The following is a 10,462-nucleotide window of genomic DNA, read 5'->3' on the forward strand; positions in this document are numbered from 1 at the left end:
GAGGAGTTCGTGATCCGCACTGTGTCAGTGGCCACCCCAACTGAGAACATTCTGGAGGGTCTGTACTTTGACTACACGCCTGAGGGTGCTCCCAAGACCATCATTACCCAGTGCCAGCAGCATGGTTTCCAGCGTATTGTGCCATGCATAGACACAATGGATGCCAAAGCTTACTACACCACCACCATTGTGGCAGACAAGCGCTACACTAACATCATCACGAACGGAGACCTGGCCCCTGGATATCACACAGAGACTGGCGTTCCTGTGTTCCACCCAGCATCGGAAGTACTGAGCGTGGACGATCCCTCGCGTCATGTACTGAAGTATTACAACCACAAGGTGAACATGGCGCCGTATCTGTTCTTCCTCGGTGTCGGTACGTACGAGACTTTCCGCCGCACGCTTGAGTTTCCCGATGGCGATACAACGCTGCTGGAGATCCTGGCGTTCCCGGGCTACTTTGAGCCAGCTGATGCCAAGGCTGCCGTCAAGATGCTGCACGACTCTGTGTTGTGGGTCATGGTGAGTCTGGGTCCAGAGGCCTGCGAGCACCACGACGAGCGCAAGCGCATCTACGAGCTTCTGGAAGAGCGTGAGGCTCTTAAGGCCAAGGAAGGTCCGTTATGTCTTGGGCCAAACGAGGAATATGTCAAGACTCCACTAAGCGCCTCGGATGCTGCACGCTTGGCTGCTGTTCGTGCGGAACTGAAGGAGTTGCTGAAGGTGTGGAAGAAGACCGGCTACAAGTACACTGGTGCCGTATACCGCGAGATTGCGATGGAGAATTCGTACTACGGAGGCATGGAGAACGTCGGCAACACAACTATTGTGAGTTCTTGCCTGTGTCCGAGCTGCCGTATGGACGACAAGTCGTACGAGTATATGGAGCATGTGAAGGTCCACGAATACTACCACAATATCAATGGCAGTCAGGTAACTGGCCAGTCCCCGTTCGAGATCTGGCTGAACGAGGCTGTCACGGTTCACATGGAGCGCAAGCGTGGTGCTGCCATTTTCGGTGAGGACTACAGCCGTCTGAGCGAAGTGCTGTATATGTTCACCCCGGCGATCGGACCACTTGCACAGGACAAGTCTGCGACGTCTCTGTCTGTTGAACCGCAGGGTTTCAACCAGACCCAGGAGCTTGTTTCTGTGGTGACCTACTCGAAGGCTCCTGAGTTCGTTCGTATGGTCGAGTTGCTATTAGGCGACGCTGCTTTCCACAAGGCTCTTGACATGTACCAAACACCAAGTATGCGTTTGGCAATGCTACAAGCATGGAGTGGATCAAGTGCATGGAGGAATGTTCTGGTCTGAACCTGCAGAACCTGGCCAAGACGTGGTTGAACCGCCCAGGTCACCCAGAGGTGACGTATTCGACGGAGTACAAGGCTGCTTCCAAGGAGTACGTCGTGGAGATCTCGCAGACTGGTTTCGAGGATAAGCCAGCCGAGAACAACGGACCGTGGGAGATTCCCATTGACTGGTCCCTTGTTAAGGAGGGCAAGTCGATGAAGAACGGTGTGTTTCTCATGAAGACGAAGGATGCCAAACTCGTTATTCCGGATGTGTTGGAGGAGCCAGACTTTCTGTCTTTTGCTCGTGGTTGGTCATTCTTCGGCAAGTCGAAGCAGACGAACCCGTCCGTCGCTCGACTCACCAAGCAGGCGCTCTCTGACCCGGATGCTGTTAACAAGTACCAGGCCTACCGCAGCGTTGCAGATATTGAAAAGGCAAAGGTGATTGAAGGACTGCTCAAGGGTGACAAGCAGGTGGAGATTTCGTCCGAGTTCGTGGAGCTGCACGGCTCGATCCTGTTCTCGGATGAACTCACCCCTTCTGCTCGCGCCCTGACATTGGGAGAAGCCAAGACTATCCCGAACCACGATGAGTTGAGTCATCACTATGCTACTGTTAACGATGCGACCACTGCTCTACTGCAAGCTGTGTGGGCCAAGCACTCGAACCAGATCGAGGCTGCATACTCGGAATTGTGTCAAGAAGCGTGTTCTGGTCCCCATTCGGAGCAGTTCCAGCAGCGTGCCTTGAAGCGCCACTTGTTGCAACTCATTGAGGCAGGAGCCAAGCCTATTGTGCTCGCAACAACACCGTCAATTGCACCAACGGTGGCGCCGTCAGCTTTAGCATTGAACTTGCTCAAACACTCGACATTTGCCAGTGAAAATGCCACTGGTTTTCGTATAGTGTTGGAAGATGAAACATTTGCGGACCGCGAGAAGGTGCAAGAAGAGATTTTCGAGGAATGGAGCAAAACCCCAGACATGCTGACGAAATACATTAGCATCGTTAGCAGTTTGGACTCGAAGGATGTGGGTAAGCAGATTCTCAAGCTGCTCGATGACCCAAGTTTTAACCCCGCTCAGTCCAGTCATGGCCGTGCTGTGACTCGTTCTCTATCGCAGATCCGCGATTTCTCTCTAGCATCGGACGAGGGTCTCGATGTGATGGTGCAGGCGTTTGTGAAAATCGGCAAGGTCAATCAAATGTCTGCGTACCCATTGCTCCAGTGCTTTGACCACTTGGACCGCTTTGATGTCGCCACGAAGGCGAAGTTGTTTGCGACGCTACAGCGCATGCAGGACTCGATCGATAAGAAGAAGGAGGAGTCACTCTACAACCAGCTCAGTATTATCCTGGAGAAGAAGCAGTAACGTGTTGGCAGCTCTGTGGAGCGTAACATGGTAGAGGAAATGCATTAGATTACTAGAAACAATGAAATGCATCACCAGCTACATCAAGCCGAAATGGTCGCGGCTTGCTGAACAGCAGACTTCATATCAGACGCGTCGCCATCTTTTGACCCCGTTGACAAGCTTGGTGAAGACGACGCTTCTGGTTCCAGTTTACCAGCCGCGGCGTCACTGGATGAAACTTCGCCATCCTCTGAAGCTTCATCTTCAGAGACGATAGGGGACATCACAACAACCGTAGCTGCTTCTTGCGGACTATTTGACTCAAATTTCTCCACTGAAGCTTCAAGCTTCCCGTCGGCATTAACTCCATCATCAGATATCTCACCTTCTTCACCTTCTGCAGGTTTGGGTTGCTCAGATTCCTCCAGTGCAGCTTCAAATCTCCTATCGCCTGAAACCTCATCCTCTCCACCTTCCTCTGTGAAATCCAGCGGTGGTTGTTCTGACGTTGGAATGCACGGAGGAGGAGAAAACCCTTGCTTCCTTTTCTCCGTTGGACTCACAACCTTTGACAGCTTGGACGTATCAAACACTGGCGACTCAACTGCTCCATCTTCAGATACTTCACTAGTCAGTGAAGGACGCTCGGAAGGCACAACAATCGGATCGATTGTAGGTCTTCCACTTGCGTGGACCGTAGGCGGAGCCGAAGTTGAATCCTCTGCATTAGGCTGAGGAGCGTTCTCTTGCGTTGGGCAGGAAGGCAATCGAACCCGAAGAATCGACCGAAGTGGTCCCGTGTGGCGCTTAACTGGCGGGCGCTCTTGAGCCTTCGTCGAACCAGCAGGACGGAAGACGAGCAACTTCGAGACTTCCACCTCCTTCTCAAATGGGCACACCGATTCCTTCTCTGCAAACTTGATCTTGGACGGCTGCCAGTCATCGTCCTCGACTTTCTTCGTTTTAATAGTCTCGAATTCCTGGGTTTTCTCGGTCACCCGCTTGGTCACCTGATCTAACACAACCGTTGAACGCCTCGCTCGCCAATTATGCGACGTACCCAACCTTCGCTTGTTCTGGGGAGTCACCAGGTTCCCAAAAATGTCGCGATCGCGACGAGAAGTACTAGTGTCCCTGCCGTTGCGCGAGTCTAATCACATACAGTACACCACGAGTTAGTACCAAGTCGTCTGCCGTATTGTAGCAAGAGGAGGACATACTCATGAGGTTGTGCAGGTGGTTTACCGAGTTAGATCGCTTCACAGCAGGAGCGCTACCATTCGAGGTTGACGAGGTCTTTGCCTTGTTCGGTCGCGGGGAGTCGGTCGATTTGGGAATGCTTGGGCGATCATCATGTTTCTCGTCATCCCGCGGGCTGGGAGTGCTTCGTCTTGGTGAGTTTGATCCTCTACCGCGGTTTCCACTATCACCTGCAGATTTTTCATTAAGAGTCGTACTTGGTACTTGAGTCTCGTTCTGAATGCCAACGTCCGCTTTCATCTTCTTAATAACCCATGAAGCGAGGTCAGGAATACTCGAGTCCCTGTAAGTGCCACGTTTTTCAATAACCCTGATCTTCTTGCCGATCTTGCTGTCGATGATGGCATCTCTAGTGATGCCAGGTAACACCGCAAGAACCTACTCACAAAACACCAACACAGTCAGCTACAGGACCACTTAATGCCAAGCTGCAGCAGTCCCAATCCTTACCTTCAGAACGAGCAGCACACCTTGCTCTGTCTCCACTTCGTCTTCCCACTTGGACAGCAGTGCTGCTAACGAAGTCAGACCATCCTTTCGAACGAACGTCTCCAGAGCCTCTTTATCCTGCACACAAAAGAAAACAGCTCTTGTCAGCGCCGTGGAACACGACGGCTTTGTAGTTTTGGTAGTAAAATATAGCAGGCAACATACCTTGAGGTCAGCCGAGGATAGCACCTCAAGCTGCGCGTTCATCACGGCGTTATTCACAGTGCTCACAATGATAAATAGCACTTTGCGGGCGATGTTGAACTCAACATTGTTGATCGTCATCATGTCACTCTCTCGAACGACTGAATGCACAGGCGATGACGGAGGACTACTCCGCTTCGTCGGTGCCATGTCTTTAGCATTTAGGTCAAGGGTCTTTAGCCGCTTTGGCGACGCTGATGGAGCACTAGGTGTGCTGTCTTTCTCTCCATTTCGCGGGGTTTCATCCGTTTTTCGCTTTCTCTTTTCACCAACTACCGGGCGCAAGTCTGCCGGAATACTGTTAAATACTTCTTGGTAGGTGAGATCAGAACACTCCCCGTCGAAGTACATCACACGAAACATTTTTGTAGCCGGGAAATAGCTCGCCACAGCGCCCTGCACAACATCCATCCCGCATCCTTCCTTCGTGACTGTTTTTTCCACAGGCTTACCAATAAGCTGATTAATTTCTGCTGGGGTGCCCTCCACTTCTTCTTCTTCATCTACCATCACTTCTTCCTCTTCCTCCTCCTCCTCCTCTTCTTCTTCCTCCTCCTCCTCCTCCTCAGCATCTTCTTCATCATCATCGCCATCATCATCTTCTTCAGGAGTGTTAGCTGGGATGCTCAAGCTTAGCGATTCTCGTGCCTCGTCATGGAAACTGGAGGACCCCGTAAAACTGTTGCTTCGCATCAGTCCTGGTGCGTTTGCGTTAAGGCTTAGTATTTTGGGTTTTTGCCTATTTTTCCGTTTAGGAGCCGGCATTACTGCATTCGGTGACGCCACGTTAATACTGCTGTCACTATTGGCTCTCTTCATGTGCGGCGTAGTTGGCTTGCTTGGCGTATCAGGCTTGGTTAGGTTGAGAGTCTTGTGTGGCTTGGAAGTCTTCGGCGATCTTTTAGAATCCGGTAATTTGAGGAAATGGGTCTCGACATCATCCTCAGTCATCTCCTCACTGTCTCCATCGTCGTATGAAATATGGTAAAAATCAGTCACGTCCGAGTGCTTGTCGACTGTACCCTCGAAGGGCTCCGCATACCCGTTAAAGTACTTGGACACGCGCGTCCCCAACGGGAATCGCTGCGTGTGGCTCATTCTCACCTGTTCCAGACAACAACAGCAACAGCAAAGAGCATTAACATACATAATACAATGCAACAGTACTAGGAAAAGACCATGCACCGCCACCATCACTCCCCTCCTCAAGGGCTGAAGGGCTGAAAGGTAGCAGGCAGACAGCAGTGCCGACGAATTGTTGGCTGCCACTGACAGTGTCTTTCTTTTTTAATAATTCTGCAGCTACAGACCATTTTCCTCAAGTTTTAACTGCTAACGTTTCTGGAATCGCTTTCTGCTCAACCACCGGTCGTGTATGCGTCTGTTTGGGGCCTCCGAACGGCAGAGACGCGAACTCTCGCGTTGCCGACCTGTGGGTACCTCACCAATATGTGATGACAGTTGCAGGCGCCGTGCCAGCGTCGCTATCTCGTAGCCAAGCGCGCCCTCTCCGTCCCGTTGTCTTTCGAGTGATTTTAAAATTTAAAATTTCGAAAAGCTGAATGATAACGTCGATATGTTTTATTTTCAAAAATCATTAAATTTAGAGATTTATAAATCCTAAAGCAAAACCCTAGACATAAGAATTCTTTAGATATTCGTTGGAGAGGCATTGCCATCATGCACGTTTACTCTCTTACTCACCAAACCTCAACCCAATTGAGGTTGGTTTTTGGCACGTAGCGCAGATAATCGGCGAGGCAAACAGCAGTTTAGTAGACAGAATGCAAGCAAGCAACGTCTTCCCACTGAGCACTTTGGGATTAAGGAGGAAACTCGAAGAGTGAAAACCCCCTTTTCGTTAAGCCTGAGACTATACACTATCGGACGTATACTTCAACTGCAACAGTACGGTCCCAACCGTATACTCAGCCACTACACAACACGACCATCATCATACTCCCACTTCGTGTTTCTGGTGGCTGTTGTTGCTTGTTAATTTTTTACCACTTGCATCTGAAGCAGGAGGCACCGGCATAACATTCAGTAGCTGTCGTAGCTTTCGAAACTGGAGTGGGCCGAGAGGCTTGGTTAAAATGTCTGCCAACATACCCTCTGAAGGGCAGTACTCCAAAGCAAACTCTTTTTGCTCAACGTAATCACGAATCTTGTGATACTTGAGATCAATTCCTTTTACTTTGTAGTCTCCAGTATTTGCCTCGATCACCTTAATCGCCGCTTGATTATCATCATAGAGAATCGTCTTCTTGCGACGAAGTCCTAGCTCCTTGCAAAGATTGTGTGTCCATATTATCATTGTGCAACATTCAGCAGCTGCCACAAACTCTGAACAGCATGTATCGTCCGTTATCAGTCGTTGTTTGTGACTTGTGTACGCGAACGTACAACCCTCCACTTGCAAAACAAACCCAGTCACAGATCGGCGATCATCTTTTTCATTTCCTAGATCTGCATCTGCATATGCCACAATCTGCACTTCTTTCTTTGGAGGTCTCCATGCGTTCACATATGCCACAAACTGCATATCTGGCTTTTCAGACCTTGTCCACACAAGTCCGTAGTCGGATGTACCTCTCAAGTAACGTAACACTCTTTTTGCCAACACATGATGCTCTTTTGTAAAGCAATTCAGAAACTTTCCTAGTGTGCGTTCAGCGTTGGCAATATCTGGGCGTGTACACTGCACCATATATTGTAACGAGCCAACAATTTGCCGATAATCCACATCCGGGTCTGGATTTATACACACCAGCTCCACTTCCGGGTTTCCAGGCATTGGAAAGTTTCCTTTCACCTGAGGCGTAGGAACAGGCTTGCACTTATCCATCTTATAACGCACGAGAATCTTCTCAGTGTAGCCCTTCTGGGAAATCGTCAGCATGCACCCCGGCACGTACGTGATCTCAATTCCTAATAAATGCTTCACATTACCCAAGTCCTTAATCTTGAACTCACTCTTGAGCTCTCCAAGAACCATCTCAATGTCGGATTCAGTGCCAACAATCAAAAGGTCATCGACGTATACCGTCAGGTATACTTTGTTTGCTCCCACTGTTCTCACATACACACCAGCATCCATTTTGGTACGCTCAAAGCCACTCTTTCGTAGGTACTTATCCAGCATCCGGTACCAAATACGCGGTGCTTGTCGCAATCCATAGAGACTTTGCTGCAGCTTACAAACGCGACCAGTGCCGTCATCAAAGTAGTCAGGCTGCTCCATGTAAATATCTACGTCGTCCAACGGTCCATTCAGAAACGCAGTGACGAAGTCCACCTGACGACACAGAAGGCCTAAGAACAGCGCCAGCAGCAGTATAAATCTCACTGACTCAGCTTTTGCAACAGGAGCGTAGGTTTCCCAGAAGTTGACACCGAGCTTTTGCTGACATCCTTTGATAGTTATCCGTGCTCGGTATCTACACACTTTGCCTTGTGCATTTCGTTTCCGGACGAAAACCCACTTGTTCTTTAGAACTTTCACCCCAGTAGGGCGATCAACCAGTTCCCAAACATGATTTCGTATCAGCGCTTTGTACTCAGTCTCTAATGCTTCAATCCACTCTTTTGCATCTGGAGCACTTAGAGCTTCAGCCACTGACGTTGGCTCCAGCAATTCATTCACTGCCTGTATGACCAGGCTTGCTGGTATATCCAATTCAAAGTCAGACAGCCGAGTATTCGGTCTTCGAACACGAGTTGATCTCCGAAAAGATGCACATGGATCATTTTCTGCTTCGTTCTCTGCTTCTCTATCTCCCCCCACTAAGCGGGAAATATCCTCCACCGGCTCACCATTAGCAATTACAGCATTTCTGTCAGGACAACTCCCACTAGAATCCTTCTGTTCATTGTCCGAATCACTGAGAGCTAGCAACGCCTTTGAAGGCATAGAACTTCTGCTGTTAGACAGGCCCCCTCTACCTTCTGCATCACCTCCTCCATCAGTATTCACACAATCACCTGTAGGATTCCATTCGCGTAGCCCGCGCACTCGCAACGATTGAGCCTCAGCCTCTGCTGATCTCATCGGATTCGCACTCAACACGCCACTCGAAGGTACGCTAGCCAATGCTGGCCCACCTACAGTGGTTGGAGTATCGGCTACGGTACTTGTGCGGAGTTCTCTCAATTCCTGACGACAATGTCGTTTATCACGGTGATCATCACTAGCTGGCGTTCCGAGAGTCACAGCAGAAGTCGGTGATGTCAAACTATCCAGGCGAATATAAGGAATTTTGAACGGGAGCTTATAACTGACACTCGATTTCCGATTGAGCAGGAGCTTCTCCACGTAACTGCATTCCACAGTCCAATCCTCGCTAAACTCCACCGTTCTACACTCCTCAATATTGCCAGTCTTCAAGTCCAACATTCGGTAGCTTATCGTATTCGTAGCATAGCCAAAAAATAGGCATGGCTTGCCTGGGTTCTCTAATTTGTCCTGCCGCAACACCTTCTGTGTGAAAGCATACGCCAGACAACCCCACGTTCGCAAAGAAGAGATATCGGGCCGCTTACCAAAGCGTCGAGTATACGGCGTCTCTCCAGCCAACGCACTAGTTGGACTAACATTCAACACCTCAACAGCGAACGTGAATGCTTCTCCCCAAAGTAATTTTGGCATATTCACCGTGGTCAATAAACTACGAACTCGAGACAAAATCACTCCATTCATATGCTCTACTAACCCATTTTCCTCAGGGCTGTAAGCATTGGTAGTCACGAATGTAATCCCACGAGCTCTGAGAAATGATTTCAAGTTGCTGTTTACAAGCTCTCGACCTTGATCAGACCCGAACACTTCAATTTTGTGACCTTGTGCTAGAAGCCAAGCAATATGCTTCATCACCACTTCACAAGCTTCCTGTTTCCTCTTTAAGAGAAATCCCCATGTGTACCGCGTGGCTTCATCCTCTATAAGCTGGAAATGTTCATAACCGTTATAGGTAGCAACACCCACATAGCACATGTCAGACATGAGCTTTTGGTAAAGCTCAGTTGACCTTGCAGTATCCAAGTTTTTGTAGGACATCCGCTTCATTCGCGATTGAATGCATGTCCAACATCGGTCACTTGGCGCGCACACACTGCCAGACAACTCTAAACCATCCACCGTCTTGTTTCTAACCATTTCCTGCAAGGCCCCATAGATCAGGTGTCCAAGGCGAGCATGCCATAGAATCAGAGCTCTTTCATTCTCACGCGTCATGGCTTTGACTTGCTGCACAGGGACTACGTTAGACCGTAAGCGGTAACGGCCATTCGTCTTCACTAACTTCAGTAGTATTTCACCCTTGCGTAGCCATGCACACTTCTGTTTGCTCAACTTGGTGAATTCCCATCCATCACTCTCCAGCTTATCCAAGCTTAGCAGATTATTTATTCCGCTAGGAGTATATAATACTTCAGAGAGACAGAGCGACAAAATTGCAGGAGACTGATTTTCATTCTTCACTTGAACTCTCAGTTCTCCAACCTGCCCTCTGTTCCTGGATGGGACTCCTTCCCAGTCAAACACTAACGGACCATCATCTTGGCGCAAATCTGTAAACAACTCCTTAGTCGTGCACACGTGACAGTCGCTCGCAGAATCGAGTACCCACTCAACACCAATATCAATTGCGTTTTGCGTAGGTTCCACATTACACAATTGACGCGACATCATATCCACGTGTCTCTGGCTGCCACCACTACCTCCAGATTTCTTTTTATTTTCCCAACGTTTACGCTCTGGAAGTTGCGATTTCGACTCATCGTCGTCGCGTTTTGAACGCGGACAATTCCTCTGAATATGACCGGTTTCGTGGCAATTCCAGCATTCACGGTTG

At 49.4% G+C, this 10,462-nt stretch overlaps 2 protein-coding genes across 3 annotated transcripts; one reads left to right on the top strand and one right to left on the bottom strand.

The window, feature by feature from the left end:
* Nucleotides 1–156: 156 nt before the first annotated feature.
* On the top strand, nt 157–2,951 carry PPTG_00783 (hypothetical protein; the record flags this gene model as incomplete). The annotated part of the gene is made up of 2 exons (XM_008892294.1): nt 157–1,181; nt 1,280–2,951. The coding sequence occupies 2 exons, from the start codon at nt 157–159 to the stop codon at nt 2,673–2,675; spliced, it is 2,421 nt and encodes an 806-aa protein (XP_008890542.1). The 3' UTR covers nt 2,676–2,951.
* PPTG_00784 lies at nt 2,336–6,161 on the bottom strand. 2 transcript variants are annotated; one of them, XM_008892296.1, is made up of 5 exons: nt 5,921–6,152; nt 4,572–5,714; nt 4,368–4,484; nt 3,878–4,295; nt 2,336–3,807 (listed from the first exon to the last, which is right to left on the bottom strand). In XM_008892296.1, exons 1-5 carry the CDS (start codon nt 5,921–5,923, stop codon nt 2,759–2,761), a joined length of 2,730 nt encoding a protein of 909 aa, XP_008890544.1. In that variant the 5' UTR covers nt 5,924–6,152; the 3' UTR covers nt 2,336–2,758. The 2 variants fall into 2 exon arrangements, with proteins under 2 accessions (XP_008890544.1, XP_008890543.1); XM_008892295.1 differs by having other exon boundaries at nt 4,572–6,161.
* Between the last annotated feature and the right edge of the window lie 4,301 nt (nt 6,162–10,462).

The sequence above is a fragment of the Phytophthora parasitica genome, assembly GCF_000247585.1.
Source record: "Phytophthora parasitica INRA-310 unplaced genomic scaffold supercont2.1, whole genome shotgun sequence".
Taxonomy (NCBI): Eukaryota; Oomycota; class Peronosporomycetes; order Peronosporales; family Peronosporaceae; genus Phytophthora; species Phytophthora nicotianae.